The sequence below is a fragment of the Phyllostomus discolor genome, chromosome 13, assembly GCF_004126475.2.
Source record: "Phyllostomus discolor isolate MPI-MPIP mPhyDis1 chromosome 13, mPhyDis1.pri.v3, whole genome shotgun sequence".
NCBI lineage: Eukaryota > Metazoa > Chordata > Mammalia > Chiroptera > Phyllostomidae > Phyllostomus > Phyllostomus discolor.
The window spans coordinates 6,961,212-6,979,829 of NC_040915.2; the positions used below are offsets into that span (position 1 = coordinate 6,961,212).

An 18,618-nucleotide genomic window follows, 5' to 3' on the forward strand; every position below is an offset into this window, starting at 1 on the left:
TATAGCCTTTGGCTGATCACTTAGATATGCTAAATAGCTATGGCCATGCTCAAGGCCAGGGGGATGGAAAGGGACCTCCCCCCAAGATGGGACTGGGAGGCCGGTCCTCCGAGTTACAGCGCCTGCATAGGCACTCGGAGATGATTGGCTCCATGACATGGGGACATACCTGCCCAGACCCACGATGGCGACCAGAAAAGCTGGAGAAGACAGCAGATTGAAGGCAAGTGTGCCTGAGTGTAGGAGGAGTTGGAAATGGGGCTGCAGAGGAAGACTGGCATGGGGATTTAAACCCAGACACGGCAGCCATTGAGGGGGAGAACCATGTGGCTGTGGAAGTGCAGAGAAGATCACAGCTATTGAGGAGAGAGAATCACCATGCGGCTTTAGCAGAGAACTGCCACTCGGCTTTGGCAGAGTGGTGACCCCCGCCCCTTGCAGCCATTGTGTGGGGGTGGAGGGGGGGAACCACGGGGCTCTGGCAGAGTGGAGACTCCCACAGCTTTAGAAGGGGCAACCACCACCTGGTTTTAGCAGAGATCCTGGCAACTCAGCTGAGGGTGCCGGGAACCCAGGGAGGTCTCCCAGTCGAAATGGAGTACTAACTGGGAATAACCAGAGGACTGCCTGGGCCATAGACTTCTATTTCCTTTCCTGAGATACGGTACTCTGGACTGGGCAAAGGGGGAAGGAGGGAAGGACTGTGTCTGTTTGTGGGTGTTTTAAGGGACTTTGGGATTTTTGATAAAGACATTAGGTCACTACTTTAAGTTTGTGTAGCATTAAATAAACATTTCCTTTCCTTTTCACGAATCTCTGGCATTGAGAGACGTCTTTCCTCAGGCGGCAGACATAACGGACCTGGGGGCTTTTTTTTTTTCAATAATAGTGTATTGTCCCAGCCCACCCCCCTTTTTTGTTCTGGGGAGAGGGAGAGGAGGGAGATGAGGGGGAGGGGAGGAGAAGAAGGAGGAGGAGAGGAGGGGGAGGGGAGGAGAAGAAGGAGGAGGAGAGGAGGGGGAGGGGAGGAGGATGGGGAGTGGAAGCGGGAGAGGGAGAAGAAATGGTAACAGTTACACTCCCAGTTAAACAAACAAACAAAAACAGATGAGAAAGGCAAAGGTCAAACATGAATCAAACTGAAAGAGCACAGAGGTGAGCTGCAGTGAACAGTTCTTCATGGCTATCAAAAAGTCGAAACACTTTTGTTTGCCTTTTAGAATCAACCTGGGAAGAACCTACAGAAGACTCCACTACGGTCCTGGGGCACATAAATGCCACCAAACTGCATAACGTGAAGGTGGCTGTGGAGCAGGGAGCGGCCGCCGTGTGGTCGGGGCTCAGTAGGGTGGGCCCTCTCGAGTTCCCTTCTTACCAAGTGGGAAGTCTGTCCAGGATCGGAGAAGCAAGAAATTAAGGTTTAAGTACATTCTCTGAGGTTTCCAAACAGACCTGAGGGGGAGCTAAAAATAGTCTGGGGATCAGAAAGAGACAAAAGGTGATAGAAGTCCACTAAACCCTTATTTCTTGTACTAAGATATTCAAGACTGAGAAATCAAGAAACTTCAGTACAGGCACAATATTGGGGTTATGTGCAGGTAACCCCCAGAAGTGCCCAAACCCAGAACCGGCCCAAAGAGGTTCTGCAGGGAGGAAGCCTGCGGAAGGGGAAGGTCGGGGCACTCCCACGTCCCATCATAAGCTCCTCTGCATGTTTTTTTTTTTTTTTTTTAATCAGAAGCTGTATGATAAGGGTCTCGTGAGCCATTTAAAACAGAGTTTGACACAGATAGGCCGTGATATGATTCGATCTGTGCTCTGAACGGATCACCGGCCGCAGGTGAGGAGGGAGGGAGGGAGGGAGGCAGTCACTGGGGCAGCAAGACTAAGACTGGGGCGGGCGCGCAGGAGGAGTGGCGGGCCCACGGCCAGGCTGGCGGTGACGCCGGCCTGGCACGGGGAGGGAGAGGGCCGGGTGGATTCCAGAGGTTCTGGAGAGGGTGACGAAGCCTCACGCCCGGTGCCCAGGTCTCTGCCAGCTGGGCGGGTGAGGACCCCTTTGGTGGGCAGGAGGAAGAGGAGGGTTCCAGAAGACAACCGGTTTGGTTTGGACACATTCACCGTGAGTCATCGGGGATGTGTGTGGCCCTTAGCAGCCTGGCACCAAGCACCTTCTCCGACCTGTTTCTGCGCTCACTCCCCAGCCCCACTCCTGTTCTCTCGTGACCCTGAGCTTCCCGCTCTCCCACAAACACACAACCTACCCGCCCTGGCTCAGGGCGAGGAGCCTGGCCCCGCCCTCCTCAGTGGGCCAGTTCCTGCTCATTACTCACCTCCAGGACCTTGCCTCCCAGAAAGCTTGCAGCGTGTCCCAGGGGGAAGAGCTGCTCGTCTGGGCTCCCAGCACACAGCCCTTCTCTGTCAGTCCCAGGCACACCCTCCCCCAGGTCTCTGTTGATATGGCTGTCTTCCCCGCCAGGGGACTGCTTCATCGTGCGGAGGATGGGAACCTTTGCTTCTTTGTACTGGAGGCCTGAGGATGTGCCATCTTGTCTGGACGACTCAGCTTGAGAAAGCCACCTGGAATGCCATGCTGCAGAGGCTCCGGGGGTGCAGGCAGTGCAGGGTGGTGGTGAGGTGCGGGGAAAGCAAAGTCTGTCGAGGCGGGAGGAGGACTCAGGGAGCAGCACCCCTCCTGCCCTGGCCCAGTGGCTCAGTGGGTTCAAGCATTGTCTCGTGTACCAAAATGTTGTGGGTTTGATCCTCGCCAGGGCACAAACCTAGGTTGCAGTTTCGATCCTGGCCAGGGTGCGTATGGAAGGAAACTGATCAATGTTTCTCTCTCTCCCTTCCTCTTGTTCTAAAATAAACACATCCTCTGATAGAGATTAAAAAGAAAGAAAGGAAGAAACACCCCTCCCATGCAGAGTAAAAGTGCTTGGCTGACCGGCCATCTCATCCCGTAGGATGAGGTGCCTACCTCTGCACCTAGATGGATACTTTTGTACCCGTGGGGACTTCTGCTCCCAAAATTTGGCCCACATGTTGGGACTGTGCCATGGAGCCACATGGTGGGGTTCAGTTGAGACACACCTGGGCCAGGTCTTCACAGCCCCGGGTCATCTGAGTCCTAGGACCTGAGGAATGCCATTTCAGGGTGGAATCTTCCATTCAGCAAGATTTGGATAAATCCCCCATTTCTTTCTAATATTCTGTATTTGTTTCCTATATCTAGTTTAACAAATGACCACAACTGGGTCTCTTAAAACAACAGAAATGTGTCCTCTCCCAGTCCTGGAGGCCAGAACCAAGGTGCCAGCTGCCTGCACGGCCTCTCAAAGGCTCCGGGGGAGAGTCCTTCCCTGATCTTCCGGCTTCTGGTGGCTCTAGGTGTTCCCAGCTTCCAGACGGCATCACCCCGATCTCGGCCTCCATCTGTGCACGGCTTCCCTTTTCTGTGTCTTACCCTCTTATCCTTTATCAGGACACTTGTCATCGGATTTAGCACCCATCTGGATAATCCAAGCTGTGTTCTTTTTGTTTTTGGTTTTTTTTGGCAGAATTTTATGGTTTTACTAACACAAACACAGTGTGCACACAAGCTGTCTATTAATTTTCTTCGCTGCACAGCCTGGCATTGGGGCTGGCGACCCTGACGGCCAGCTGGGCTGCTCTGTGCGCAGTGGCTGTGCGGTGGCAGGAGGAGGCGTTGTGAGTGTCTCAGCACAGTGACATTTATTGCGCATCCTCGGCACGTCGTGGACCAGGAACCTCCGCAAGCCCCCGGGGCAGCATGGGCTCTGTTTTCCTGTTGCTCCCCTAGCCAGCGCTGGGCTCAAGGTCTGGCCCTTGAATCTGCTGCTCACCCTTTTGTCATTGCCTCTGGGTCTCTGCCAGTCACGCTTAAGTCTGACGTACCAGTCTGACTGGTGCCGGAGGAACTCCTTGGTCCTCTCTCCCACCATCTCGGGCTTCACAAGGGTCTGAGGGCAGCCCTGGCGCCCAGTAGGGGACAGCTGCCCCAAGCCATGTTTATCTCGAGACCCTTAATTTAACTACATCTGCAAATATCCTTTTTCCAGATAGGGTCATACTCTCGGGTTCTCGGACAGAGACATATGTTTTGGGGGCCACCATTAAACCTACTGCACCTTCTAGGTGGAAGATGACAGACAGGACATGGGGTTTGCTAACTTGGAGACTTAAACAATCCCTCTTCGTGGAGACATAAGCAATTTTCTTTAAGAATTTACACTGAACAGCGAAAAACAATGGTGAAGAAGCAGCAGGAAGAAGCCAAGCCCCGGCCAGCCACATTGGCCTGATTGTTGTGTCCTCGCTGTCGCGCACACACAGAGGCACTGTGCGGACTGTGGTCTTATTGTCTCTCCCCTGGACAGTCTCTAAGGCCCACTTATGTGCAGCTCGGAGGACATTGGAACATTGTGACATTTTGACAAAATTTTCCAGTTGAAAAAGAAAGGGTCATTTTGCCCAGTAAGTTCTGTCGTGGTTGCAGAAGGCGAGAAAGATTGGAGAAGGAGGAAGAGAGGAAGGAACAGGCTGCCACACGGCGAGCGAGAGCCTCCCTCCCCGGGGACGCGGCCTGGCCCTCGCTGGGGGCCGTGGGTTCTGGAGGAGGGTGGGGAAGCCCGGCGTCTCCTCTCGCCGAGCCAGCGCCACAGCACCTCTGTACTTATTGGAGTCGTTCTACCCGCAGTCGATGCCCTGCAGGATTAGCCCGGGTGTTTATGTTGCCAGTGAGGCTATACTCCCCTCCATTCCCTCGCCATCTGAGAAGGCGAGCGGAAGTTTATACTCCAAAACATCCAGAAAAGCAGCCCTCTCCATGGTCTCACTCCTGGCTTTTAAAATTCTTGAACTATGGCCTGGCTCAGTGGTTCAGCTGGCTGGAGCGTCGTCTGGGTGAATCCCTGGTCAGGGCACATACCTAGGCTGTGGGTTCAATCCCCAGTCAGGGTACACACGGGAGGCAACTGATCAACGTTTCTCTCTCAGGTAGATGTTTCTTTTTCTCCAAAATCAATAAACATATCCTCGGGTGAGGATTAAAATTCTTGAACTATGTTAACCTGTTGTAACATCCAATAGGTTGCAGACAGAAAACTCTGACCCCATTTTATTTTATTTTTTTTCTTTTTTCTTGTCTTTGGTTTCTTATTTTTTCTGACCCCCTTTTTAAAAAGAACAAATTGATGCTGGCTTATTATCAGTAATTATTGAACTCATTACATAACACAACGATACCCTGTGACCCCACTCTGACAAAGAAAAATCAAAGCAATGAAGGTCATTATTATGTGACAAATTGTTGCCACTCCCTCATTATCAATATTTATTGAACATTTGGAAATATATCCCAGCTGATGAGAACACAGCTCCTTGCTCTTGGGAGTGTAAACCACCTCGGGGATAAATACCAGAAAGAGACCCTTGTGATCCTTGTTGTCATTTCTTCCTCCCTTCCTTCCTTCCTTTTTTAACGATTTTATTTATTTATTTTTAGACAGGGGGAAGGGAAGGAGAAAGTGAGAGAAACATCAATGTGTGGTTGCCTCTCGAGCGCCCCCTACTGGGCACCTGGCCTGAAACCCAGGCATGTGCACCAACTAGGAATCAAACCAGTGACACTTTGGTTTGGAGGCCGGCGCCCAATCCACCAAGCCACACCACGCAGGGCCCTCGTTGTCATTTCAAACTGCCAGTGTTTCACTGATGCCTAGTCAGGAAAGCCAAAGCAGCGCTGCTCAGGACGCTTCCCCAGCCCTGCAGCCACAGCAGCAGAACTCATCTTCCTGTTTCTTGCTCATTGCCCAGTGTCACAAGTGTTTGCTCAGAGGGCTGTTAGTAAGACTGTTCTGTGTTGACTTAGCCAACAGACTCAGTGCAGCAGGCGAGTGTATCTTCTGGGCGCTAACCCTCTGGCTGCCTGCCCACCTTACCGGCTGCCTCATTCAGTTTCTCCAGCTATGACTTCGGGGAGACTCCTCCCCCAACATGCTCCCTCTAGGAGTTAGGTCTCACTCAACACATGACTTTCAGTCTCTTCGTATAACTTAGGTTAAATATTTTATTTCTTTTTAGAGAGAGGGGAAGGAAGGGAGAAAGAGAAGGAGAAAAATGTGGATGTGAGAGAGAAACATCGATTGGTTGCCTCTCGAACCCTGACCAGGGTCTGAACACACAGCCCAGATGTGTGCCCTGACCGGGAATCAAACACGAGACCTTTCACTTTGCCGGATGACACCCAACCAACTGAGCCACACCAGTCGGGTTTAAATTTTAATAAGTTAGTTTAAATTTTAGTTTGAGCTTTCTGTTAAAGAGCCCTTAGAACCATTGAGTAGGAAGCTGGAGAAGTTGAAATCCAGGGACTCTTGCCACCTTTGCTAACCGGAAGGCAGGTTAACATGCAGGTGCATCAGTGCCAGAGCTTTGGGGGTGGGGTGGGGGGGTGAGCCGGTTCCACCCGTCTCTCCGTAAAGCCAGAGGCTGTCAGTGGACCTGTACTTCCAGCATTTGGTGCTGCCATTCCCAAGCCCACCCGAAAGGTGTTCTGTAACAGAATGCAAGTCAGGCCTTTGGGTTCCTGATGTGTCCACCCCAACCCAAGCAGGGACTCCACTCTACAATGAAAGAATGGTTAAAACAGCCCTGGCTGGTTTGGCTCAGTGCATGGAGCACCAGCCTGCAAGCCAAAGGTTAGCCAGTTGGATTTCTAGTCAGGGCACATGCCTGGGTTGCCGGCCAGGTCCCCACTAAGGACCACATGACAGGCAATCACACATTGATGTTTCCCTCTCTTCCTCCCTCCCCCTCTGTCTAAAAATAAATACATTAAATTTTTTTAAAAACTTTAAGAAGTGGTTAAAATAGCATGTTGCAGGCCTCTAAAACTAAGCTCTCCTGATTTAGACACTGACCCATATGAAAGGAAAATGGAGCCTCAAAACATCCCTCTTGGTGTGAGGGGGAAAATCTTTTAAGTCAAAACTCATCTGTCAGAAAAACAGGCCAAGAAGGAGTAGCTGAAGGCAGCAAAGGGCGACATTAGCGCCCGATTTCCTGGCCAGGGCACAGCCTCCTCCCACGGCCTTGTGGGCCAGGACGACTGGCTCCCTGCCCAGCAGCCAAACCCGTCTGAGGAGTCAGAGCAGCCGCCTGCACAGTCAGTCACAGACACAAAACTCAGCTCACAGCAGAGGTGAAGGGTCTGACATCTGTCACTGAGATTTAGGAATAAAGTCTCTTTGACCTCGGAAAGGACTGGGCTTAAAATGTCACAGGCGTGAGAAAGAGAGACCCTGCTCGCGTCCCTGGGCTGGTAAGCAGGAACAAAACCCAATTCGTTCCGGAAGTCCTGGCTGCACGATTTGGTATCTGGACAAAGTCCCTTTACAGCTTCTGGGGAGCCCATCCCCCTCAGGCCCCTAGAGCCCTGGCCTACTGGGGCCCCAGACACCAATCTCCTTTACAGGGGACAATGCTTTGGTGAGACACCAGGGGACAGAGGAGCCAGACTGTGGGGGACTGCGCCCACCGGAAGATGATGGTGCGTGCCGTGGCAACAGGGCAAGACAAGACATTCCCCAGCACAGAGCTCCCACCACAGCTCTTGGTGGGGTGCATGGGTGTGTGTGGGTTGGAACAGGCAATGCAATACAACAACACAGCATAATGCGGATTATGGAGGGTTAATTTTATATTTAATAATGCAACTTTAAAAAACACAGAGTGCAGCCCCAGTAGGGTGGCTCAGTTGGCTGGAGCGTTGTCCCATACACCCCCTGCCCCCCAAAGGGTGTGGGTTCAATCCCTAGGCTGTGGATTCCATCGCTGGTCAGGCACATATGGGAGGCACCCGATCGATGTCTCTCTCTCACATTGATTCCTCTCTCCCTCCCTCCCTCTCTAAAATCAATGAGCATATCCTTGGGAGAGGATTGAAAAACCAAAAATGCAAAGTGTCTGCCACCGTGACTGCCTCCAAATTTAAGATACTGAACTAGGAACACATGGCCTTCTAACTGCTTTCTCCCACACTCGACACACTGAGACTTTAATCCTTGCCAGAAACATGCATTTTGTATTGGATTTTCCCAGTGTTATGTATGGGCACACTGTGGGTCACTGGAAGGATTGACTCAAGGGCCTCAGTGACAGCAGGGCACCAAAATTTAAAAGCGGCCTGGGCAACACAATGTCACGGGCACCCTGCCCTAGCGTTTGCATGAATGGTAAACCGGTGATGGACAATCTGAGAACACAGCATATTCAGATGCCCAAGTATAAAGGTTTAAGCTAGATTTTGACTTGAGGAGTTTTCCTCTTTATTTATTAACACTCAGAACATCAATTTTAATTAATTGGCGATCTTATTTTACACAGTAAATGAGCACAAGCTTTGGAGTCAGCCTGGGGTTCAAGTTTGGGCTCAGCCAATTAACTGCGACCTTGGCTCAATTCTTTGTATAGCTCACAGCCCGAAGCCTGTAAAGCATTGTCAATGAACTTTGCTTGTACCAGCAATTCCTTTTCAGTCAGTATCTAATCCCTTGTCTATTCTCAGTGGTCAGAGCCAAAATGAGTTCAAACCAACATGAATCAATAATGATCCTGAACCTTCTCCCTCCGCGCCGCTGGAGAGAGGGAGCAGCAACACAATTCCAAGCTGATCGAGGCCTCACTACCTATGAGGTCATGGAAACAATCTTTCCAAGGGATCGAACAATTTGTCCTAAAAAAGTTAAGAAAATATATAAAAAGGTGGCTATTGAAATGAAAATCGCAGTGAAAGAAATGGGACTTTAAAAATGAAAACAGGCAACATAACACAAGTTCTGTTTCTGAAGCGTCTTTGGCATCCGTCCCGGCCCCGCTGCCCACACTGCGCCAGCTCCATGGCCCTCACCACCTCCCCCACACCAGCACCCGTCCCCCACACCAGCATCTGCCCCGGTGGGCCATGAAGAGGCGTGGGCTATGAAACACCGTGTGTGCCCTTCCGTCTGTGTAAACAGCATGCACAGCTGAGTTCATCTCTCTGGGTATGTACAGAAAACCTCATAGAATAAACCCAAAATGTTCAGAGTGGTTCTGTAACATGTGGTCCATTCTTTTTATAGTTTGGTAGCTTCTGAGAATTGGAGAATATTATTAATTTTGTAATCAGAACAAAATTAAAGCTAGCTGTTAAAAAGAAAAAAGAAAGCAAGCTTTCAATGGTATTCTATTGCAATCAGGAAAAAGTCCAACCTGACATTTGAGGTCCACCACCCATGACCCCAGATTACGTCTCCAGCACAATCTTCCGACTCCTGTCCTCAAATGAAACACACCAGACACTGCTTACCCCAAAGTCAGCCTTCGCCGCCCAGCTCCCTGGTCTCACGCCTGCCTCCGGAAGACGTCCCCCTAGAGCCGACCTGCTGCCAGTGCCTGGGGCATCGTTTCATGTGGACACGCTGTGTGTTTCTCTCCTTCACTAAATGGTAATCTCTTCAAAGACAGGGACCTTCTTCCCGGGTACCTGGCTCACTGCCTTGCACCCAAAGATTGTCAATAGATGTTTGTGGAAATAAGTTACAGGAGTGAAGAGGACAATACACCTGGGGCAGGTGTGGAACACTTTAGAGAGCCCCTAAAGAAGGGGTGATGTTAGACAGAAGCGCCAGCTGGTGGCAGCGATCCTTGCATGTTGAAGACACAGACATCCTCCGAGGGTGTCGTCATCATCCGCATGTGGAGGGCTTCATATCACATCACAGGGTAAGTCACTCCTAAAGCTCTCCTTTAAATGAGAGATGTGCCTTCTTGCTTTGTACCTACGTACTTAAACTACAAGGAAACAATATCGACTATGAAAAACTAGTTGCCTGAAAATGAAAGCGCTATCAGAAAACACCAATTAAAAGACAAATGATGAATTGGGAAAATATTTACAACACAAATAATAAAGGGTTAGGAACACATGTTGTTTTCCCAATTCTCAATAATTTCCAAACTGTAAGAAATTATTAATAAATGGGCAGCTAACAAAAGAACAAATCCAAGTAGATAATAAATAAGAGGGGGAAAGCTTAACTTATTAGTAATAAAATGGAAATTAGAGTGAGATAACACTCTTTTGTCTTTCAAATTGACAAATTAAAAAATATTACTCAGTGCCGGGGTGAAAGGCAAGGTATTTTCATGGGGCTGTAACTTCCCTGGAAAACAATTTAGCAGTAAGTTTTAAAAACAATTAATTCCCATTGGCCCAGTAATTCTACTAATAGGATTCTATCCTAAGGAATTGATTTTAAAAATGTGCACACAGTTTTATATATAAGCAGCACTGTTCATAAGAATTAAAAACTAGAAACAGTACCGATTATCGACTACGAGAAAACAAAGTGTGATACTACGTTTATGCAATGCTCGCACTGAAAATCATATATATTTTTTTAAAGTTTTATTTCTTTTTAGAAAGACAGGGAGGGAGGAAGAAAGAGGAGAGAAACATCAATGTGTGGTTTTCTCTCGTGCGCCCCCTGAGGTGGATCTGGCCCACAACCCAGGCCCGTGCCCTGACTGGGAATCCACTGGTGACCCCTTGGTTCACAGGCCAGCACTCAGTCCACTGAGGCACACCAGCCAGGGCTGAAAATCATATATTTTAAAAAGAATATTGTCATTGGGGGAAATGCTTGCAATAAAATTTAAAGTGAGGAGAAAAGATTAAATCATGTGCATTCTGGAAACAGGACTGAAGACAGAAATGGCCTCTGGGAATGAGGAAAGGGGAATCTTTCTCATTTTATCGCTCTGTTTTTCTTTTCAACAAGTAATAATATCGGTAGTGGCTATGTGTCTGGTAATCATTCGACTGTTTCCTGTGGGCAGAGCACTGTCCTTCTGGGTGTTTTGTGTTTATTTTCTCACTTAACCTCCCAGCTGCCCAGTGAAGTAAGTACAACACCATCGTCATCGCCCTTTACAGGGAAGAAAGCTGGGGCACAGAGGGGTCAAGCCTGAGGCAGAGCCCTGAGGCAGAGGGGTCCAAGCTGGGAAGTTTGACTCCCGAATCTTGCTCTCTCTAACTATAGTACTATGGTACAGTGCCTCTGGCTATATATTTATAGTGCTGTGTTTGTAAGCTAAGAAATCGATCCCACCTTTGTCCTGGTGGTTCTCCCTCCCCCCAGCTACATAACCTCCTGATCACTTCAAGTTCTTGCTTCCTGGTGACCTTCACAAGGAGTCCTACCCTGAGCACAAGGTTCAAAATTGCAGTCTGCCCCTCCTGTGTTTCATTCTGCTTTATTGTTTGCACAGTGTGTATCTGGCATAATATACAGCTTTCAGAGTCCCGGTTTGATTCCGTGCACCGCCCGCCCCTGCGCCCCGCCCCACCACCAGGTGAGCTCCCCGCGTTAGGCGTTCCCATCCATCTTGCAGGCCGATGGGCGACGTGTCACAACCTGGGAAAGTGCTGGCACAAACACGGTGCTCCACATACATTTGCAGATTAAGTGAAGTTTTAAAAATACAGCATGATTGCAATTTTGCACTCTGATTTTAAAGCATAAACATGTGTACCATGTATGGGGGAAATAAAATATTTCAAAACATTAATGGTGATTTCAAGGCATGCTCTTTCTTCTTCTTATATTTTCCTGTGGTTTTATTCCAATGTGAAAATGTATTATTTTATCATGAGAAAATTGCTTTTTAAAATGTCTCTTCTAAACCTCAGGAACATACACTGCCACGCACAGCAAATATCTTAGCTGTAAATTGCATGGAAGGCATTCGGCTATTGGGGAGACACTGATGGTCTTTAAAGATGTGACTGCTTTTAAGTAATTGCCCAGTATTTTGTGGTGGTTAAATATTTCTTACAGGAATAAAATCCTAGCCTCGTGAGTCGACCGCGCACCCCTGGGGAACACACCCACCTAGCAACGGGAGCCGAGCTGCAGCCTTGCGCTGCGCCTTTAATTCCCGGGTTGGGGTGGGGCGGTGGTGGAGAATTTCCGCTCCCCCAAGGCCCTGGTGGCAGCTGTCACCTGTAAAGCGAGCACCGAACGCGGGGGATGGAGCCCGGCGCCCATTGGATAAAGTATAAAGGCAGAAACCTACCCCGAAGACTGGGGGCCGGCGGGGCGGCGGTGGTGGGAGCGCGCCGCGGGCCCCGTGCCTTTCCTCCCCGCACACCCCGGCCCCGGAGACTCCCAGGCTCTGCGGCGCTGACTTGACCGCAGTCCAGCTTCGGCCACACGCCCGCCCAGCCTCCGTGGAAACGACCAGGTGAGCCTGGCCGAGGCGGACGTGACTCCCGGAACGCCGGCTCCGGCGCGTACTAGCGGGCGCCCGGCGGTCCACCTGCAGCAGCAGCCCCGGGCGGAGGCCGGTGGGAGGGGCGGCAAGGGGCAGACACTGGCCATGGCCCTGGCCGCGGCAGCGGCCGCGGCGGCCGTGGGGGTGAGCCAGGCGGCGGTGCTGGGCTTCCTGCACGAGCACGGCGGGAAGGTGCGCGACTCCGAGCTGCTGAGCCGCTTCAAGCCGCTGCTGGACGCTGGCGACCCGCGCAGCCGCGCAGCCCGCAGGGACCGCTTCAAGCAGTTCGTCAACGACGTGGCCGTGGTGAAGGAGTTCGACGGCGTCAAGTTCGTGGTGCTGAGGAAGAAGCCGCGGCCCCGAGAGGGCCCAGAGCTCCTGCCCTCCCGCGTCCCCAGCACCGCCGAGCCACTGGCCCCGCCATCCAAGACCACGTCCCTCTCTCATGTGGAAACCGCTGCCTCCGGGGCTCCATCCTTGGCCTCGGCGCAACTGTGTGTGGATGCACCTGGGGACCTGGACCCTCCCTCGGAGCCACAGGTCACTGCTGGGGCGCCGGCCTCTGAGCTCACTCAGCCGACTGCGGAGCCGTTGTTAAGCCCCCCTACCCAGCAGTCAGGGGGGCCGTCCGACCCGGGGCTTCCAGCCTTGGAGCTAGCCCACCCCTCCGAGGACCTCTCTGCAGACGTGGCCGCACCGTCTAGGGCACCGTCGGAGGCGGCCTTACTCCACGCACAGCCGCCTGACCCGGAATCGGGGCCTGGGGCGACAACAGGGCCGCCGCCACCCCCGCGACGCGCGCCTCCGCAGAAGCCCTGCATGCTGCCCGTGCGCTGCGTCCCGGGCCCCACGACGCTCCGAATCCGAGCCGAAGAGCAGGGCCTGCGCCGGCAGCTGTCGGAAGAGCCGAGCCCGCGGAGCTCCCCGCCCCTACTGCGGCGGCTCTCGGTGGAGGAGTCCGGCCTGGGCCTCGGCTTGGGCCCCGGCCTGGGCCCGGGCCGCTCCCCGCACCTGCGGCGCCTGTCGCGGGCCGGCCCGCGCCTGCTGAGCCCCGACACCGAGGAGCAGCCGGTCGCGCCTCCGCCGTCCACCGTGCCCCTGGAGCCGGCCGAGCACGAGTGGCTAGTGCGGGCGGCCAGTGGCCGCTGGACCCACCAGCTGCACGGGCTGCTGCTGCGCGACGGTGGTCTGGCCGCCAAGCGCGACTTCATGTCTGGTTTCACCGCCCTGCACTGGGCCGCCAAGAGCGGCGACCGCGAGATGGCTCTGCAGCTGGTGGAGGTGGCGCGGCGCGGGGGCGCGCCGGTCAACCTGAACGCGCGCTCGCACGGCGGCTACACGCCGCTGCACCTGGCGGCTCTGCACGGCCACGAGGACGCCGCGGTGCTGCTGGTGGGCCTGGGTGCGCAGGTGCACGTGCGCGACCACAGCGGGCGGCGGGCCTACCAGTACCTGCCACCGGGAGCCACCTACGCGCTGCGCCGTCTCCTGGGCGACCCCGGCCTGCCCGGCTCCGCGGAGCCCACTGCGGTCGGCGGTGGCGGTGGCAGTCTAGCGGCCCGGCGCCCGGTGCAGGTGGCCGCCACCATCCTAAGTTCCACCACGAGCGCGTTTCTGGGCGTCCTGGCTGACGACCTGATGCTCCAGGACCTGGCTCGAGGCCTGAGGAAGTCGGGCTCGGGCTCCTTCACCAAGTTCTTGGGGGCCTCGCCCCTACCTCCTCGTAAAAAGACGAAGAGCCGCGGTGGCGTGCCGGCCTTTTCGGAAATCTCTCGTCGATCCACTCCCGGGCCCTTCGCTGGTCTAATGCCCAGCCTGCCCCCCGCCACCTGATAGTGGCTGAGGCTCCGGCTCGGTTGATCTAGCTGGGCCTGCCCCTCCCAAGTCCAAGCTTGCCCGCGGCGGCGGCCCAGCACTTTCCCTCCATCCGGTTTCCAGCCTTGTCCACTGCAGTCTGTTTCACCCAGGGGAGCCCAGGCCTCCAGCCTCTGCTGAAGCTTCACCTGTCTCTGGAGCTTCGAGATCTCAGTGAGCGTCCTTTGAAGAGCGCCAGAAGTCAGGCTTGAACTCTGGGAGAGACTTGAAATTCAGGATTGAAGGTTAAGGGGTGGCAGCTGGTCTGGCCCCTGAGTGAGCTAACCCAGTGCCTCTGCTTCGGTACGTTCCCAGACCAGGGCCAGTCCCAAGGGCCTCGTTCGGTGTTGTGTGAGGTCGGGTGGTGGGCCAGCTCGAAGATACCAGTGGTTTTGTAACTTGATGCTTTTATCCTGTTTTTAAATTGAAATGAGGCAAAGCAACTTTTATAATAACCTTGTGAAATTATATTTTTCCATATTTTAGGCAAAATGCTCAGACATTTTTGGTCTTTGGTAAAGGTTTTGGAATTCTATTAAAAAAAACTAATGATCAGTATTTCAAAGAAATTGCCCAAGCTGGTGTGGTTCAGTGGGCTGAGCGCTGTCCTGCCAAGCAAAAGGTCACCATCAGGGCATGTGCCTGGGTTGTGGCTCAGATCCCAGCTGGGGGCTTGCAAGAAGCAACCAATTGATGTTTCTCTCCCTCTCTACCTCCCTCCCCTCCCCTATCTCAATAGATAGATAGATAGATAGATAGATAAAATCTCTTTTAAAAAATCTAAAAGAAATTAGCCCCAACCAACAAAACCCTTAAACATTTATCTACCTCGTTTTAGACAATGAAGGTCCCAGAGAATCCTGGACACAGAACACGACCATTGTAAATGGAATTACGTTTACTGGTACTGTGAATGCTAAATATAGGAAACAAGTGCATCTTGGGAGAAAAGACGATTTAACAAAAGAAAAGAGACATTTGGACAGATACTTTTAATTAGTGGTTTTCTTTATGGTGGAATATAAACACATGTCTTTGGCACTGGTGGGTGGCATTTTGATTTAGCATGAATATCTCCTTAAGTGTGTTTTGTGTGAATTGCACTGTCATACCTCGTTTCTGAATTTGTGTCTTTTTCAAATCTGGCTGAGCCTTTCAATAAAGTATGTAAATATTCCAAGTTGGGCCACCACTAAAAAAAAAAAGTTATAGCATCACACCCGAAAAATAACTAGTAAAATAGTACTGGATACAATGAAAGAACAGCTATTATATATGAAAGTTCTGTACAAATAGTGTGTGATATCCATTTTAAAAACTCATCTGAAAGCCAGCACTTTATTCCAAAATAGTAGATTCAGAATCTCTTTGCTCAGTGACCTTAGAGGGTTGATTTAATGTCTCGGGACCTTTGCTTCTCTGTAATTGAGAAGGTTCGTAGGTATCACCAACATTTCCCAGGTTCAAGGCAGTGTGATTATAATGGCTCTTTCTCTGTTTTAAAGATGTGGAATCTATTTGCTCAGCCTTTTTTTACATCATACGGTGGTGATGCCCACTTTTGCACATGGTGTTTGCATGTCATTAGTTATATCAAACGGCTTCTACAGCACGGGGTAGCGTGGCGCCCCGCCACAGACAGGTACTTGTATCAGCGAGGCCTCTGAAATTATTTCAGGTATGAATAAACTGTTTTGATTTAAGCAATGAAATAAACAGCCTCCCATTTTGTTTCTGTTTGTGTGATGATGTACTTTCCTTGAATCTTCTACAGCTCTTGCCACTATTTTTTTATGATTTTTCCTTTTTAATGACTTTATCAGGGTGACACTGATTAACAAAATTATGCAGGTTTCAGGTGCACAGTTCCACAACGCATCATCTGCACACTGTACTGTGTGTTCACCACCCCAGGCAAGTCTCCTTCCATCACCCTCTATCCCCACAGACCTTCATCCACCTCCCCCCACTCCCTTTGCCACTGTATTTTTATTTTCTTCTCCTTTAATTTACTTAATTTCTTCCTTCTCTCCTCATCCTTCTTCTGCCACTTTCAAGCATTCTGTCATTGAAAGAGTTTGAATAGCTCCGCAAAATAAAAGGAGTCAACCATATGTGGCTCTGGTAGGCAAAACTGTAGGTAAATGTAAGCTCTAGTCTGACCCTTCCCACCTTCCTAAGCTGCATAAATTATTTTAAAATGTAAATGAAACCTTCTGCCCCTGCAGGAAAACTGTGAGAGGCAATAATTATAGCAATCCGAGTGGCTGAGAGACTAAAAGACAATAAAATATTAGAGATTTTCCATGGTAAAAGAGAGGCTTGACTTGACTAAGATAGGTAACAAAGGTCACCAACAGCCGTGACCCACCTTGAGAAAGATCAAAATCTAAACCAGAGGGTAGTAATAACAATAGCTAGTGTTTATTGAACACTTAACTCAGAGGAGGGTTACTCAAATGACCAGAAAAATCTTCATGTTGCAAATGGTGCGCTGGGAGCCTTCTAAATGAGGTAAAACATTTGGCAAGAGTTTAGAACCAATAAGTCTAAAGCTCAGGTGTTAGAAACCACCACTTTTTCATCTCAGGCCAAGACTTTCTGAAACTATAAGGTAAGTCAGCAGGAAATTACGGATGGAAGTGCATATGGAAGGTTTTCAAGAACCATATATTGCCTAGCAGGAGGTACACCTGTGAAGGTATTTCCAATGACACACATAAGAATGACTGTGTGTAAGTTAAGGCAGTTGAGCTGGTTAGAATTCTCACAGGGTTGAGAATCACTCCTTTTAATGGGGAAAATTGTTGATGTACAGTGGATGCCTGAGCCGTGGCCAGCGCGGGCTTTTTATAAAGTTTCACACTTCCTTCACAGAAGGTTGGAAGTTGTCGCTGAGCGTGTCCCACTTACTGGTGGAGACCGGGGCGTGGGCAATGCTCACATGACCTATGTTCATTACATGCCAGGCGAGGCTCTGAACGCTTTGCAGGTACTAGCCACCACCTTAAACGCAGGCACTGTTAGCATCTTGATGTTACAGCGAGGAAACCAAAGCCTGGAGAAATCGTCAGCGACTTGCTCAGGCCCCACAGCCAGGCAAGCGCCCGAGCCGGCATGGCATCCCATTCCCACTGCCGCGCTGCTGCGGAAAAGCACGGCTGGTGGTCTCAGCCTCGGTCCTTCACTCATTGAGCAACCTCAGGCCAGTCACCCAGTTTCCCGATGCTGTCTCCCTTTTCTGTGGGACAAAGGACTGGCAGTACCCACCCTGCAGACTGTGGGGAGAGGGGCATAGGAAATGAGTAGGTAGAGCTGTCTCTGAACTGCAAGCCAACCTGAAATACTAGGAGTTGCACCAAGCTGGGTCCACAGGGGCATCTGGCTGCACTGCAAAAAGAAATAGCTCAGGCTGGCACCTTTGCTTCCCCGTTCTTTTGCCATGTTAATAAATGTGTACAGAAATAACCAACTTTACTAGGAAAAACATATTCCCACAAAAGGGGAATCATTCTATACTCTTTATGTAAGGTGCGTTTAGTTAAAATAGATATTACAATGTCTTTCTTAATTCACATTCCTGTGGAATCCCTACCCCCACCTCCCAGAACTGGACAGTCATGGTGCAGCCCTCGGCGCCCAGTTACAAGGTAGGCACACCCAGGACACACATTCTCCCCTCGTTTGGGCCTTTTCCTGGAAGAAATTATTGTACCGCTTAAAAATGTTTGCTTACATAAACTCTATTGCTCTCCAGAGAGCTTTTAGCCGTGAACCTCGGTCCTGGCCTCAGCACTCGGAACTGCCACACCTCTGGCCTTGAACCTTGAAGTACAGGTGGCCTCAGGTGTGACTACTGGGAAGAGGGAGAAGGAGAGGGAGGAGGGAGGGAGACAGACAGACAGACCACAAGGAGGTATGCGCAGACCTCTCTTCCAGAAAAAAAAAGTCCTCGTAGGAAGTTGTCGCTGATTTAAATTTCAAAGACAACAGGTAAACCCAAGGTGACCGTCTAAACTGCGGTCGATCTGCCACAACTGCAGGGTGGTTGAGAAGGTTGCGTTAGAGCAATTGCCTCCCCCCACTCCCACCCCTAGCCTCCCGGCTCGCAGGGCCCCTCTGCGGCCCTCAGCTACGGTTGACCTAAATTCCCTCTTAAGCTTCCGATCTGCATGTGAGGGAGCAGCACCGCGGGCTGTGGCGGCGAGGATCCCCGCGGTTTTCGCCGCTGCTCCGGGAGGTACAACGGTGTGCGCAGCCGGCTGTTCACGGCACACGGCGCGTCGCTCTCGGGCACGCGGAACACTGCTTCCCTATTCCGTTCCCAATCGCAGTCTGAAGGTAAAAGTACACTAATTACATCCACATTAGCTGCAGCAGCGAGGGCAGGTGAGGCAAGCCGCGGAGGCGGTCGCAGGGCTG

At 51.3% G+C, this 18,618-nt stretch overlaps 1 protein-coding gene across 1 annotated transcript; it reads left to right on the forward strand.

Annotated features, from left to right (window-relative positions):
• Positions 1–12,021: 12,021 nt before the first annotated feature.
• On the forward strand, positions 12,022–15,931 carry SOWAHA (sosondowah ankyrin repeat domain family member A). Its single transcript, XM_028528625.2, has one exon. It carries the CDS (start codon positions 12,448–12,450, stop codon positions 14,173–14,175), a length of 1,728 nt encoding a protein of 575 aa, XP_028384426.1. The 5' UTR covers positions 12,022–12,447; the 3' UTR covers positions 14,176–15,931.
• Positions 15,932–18,618: the final 2,687 nt, after the last annotated feature.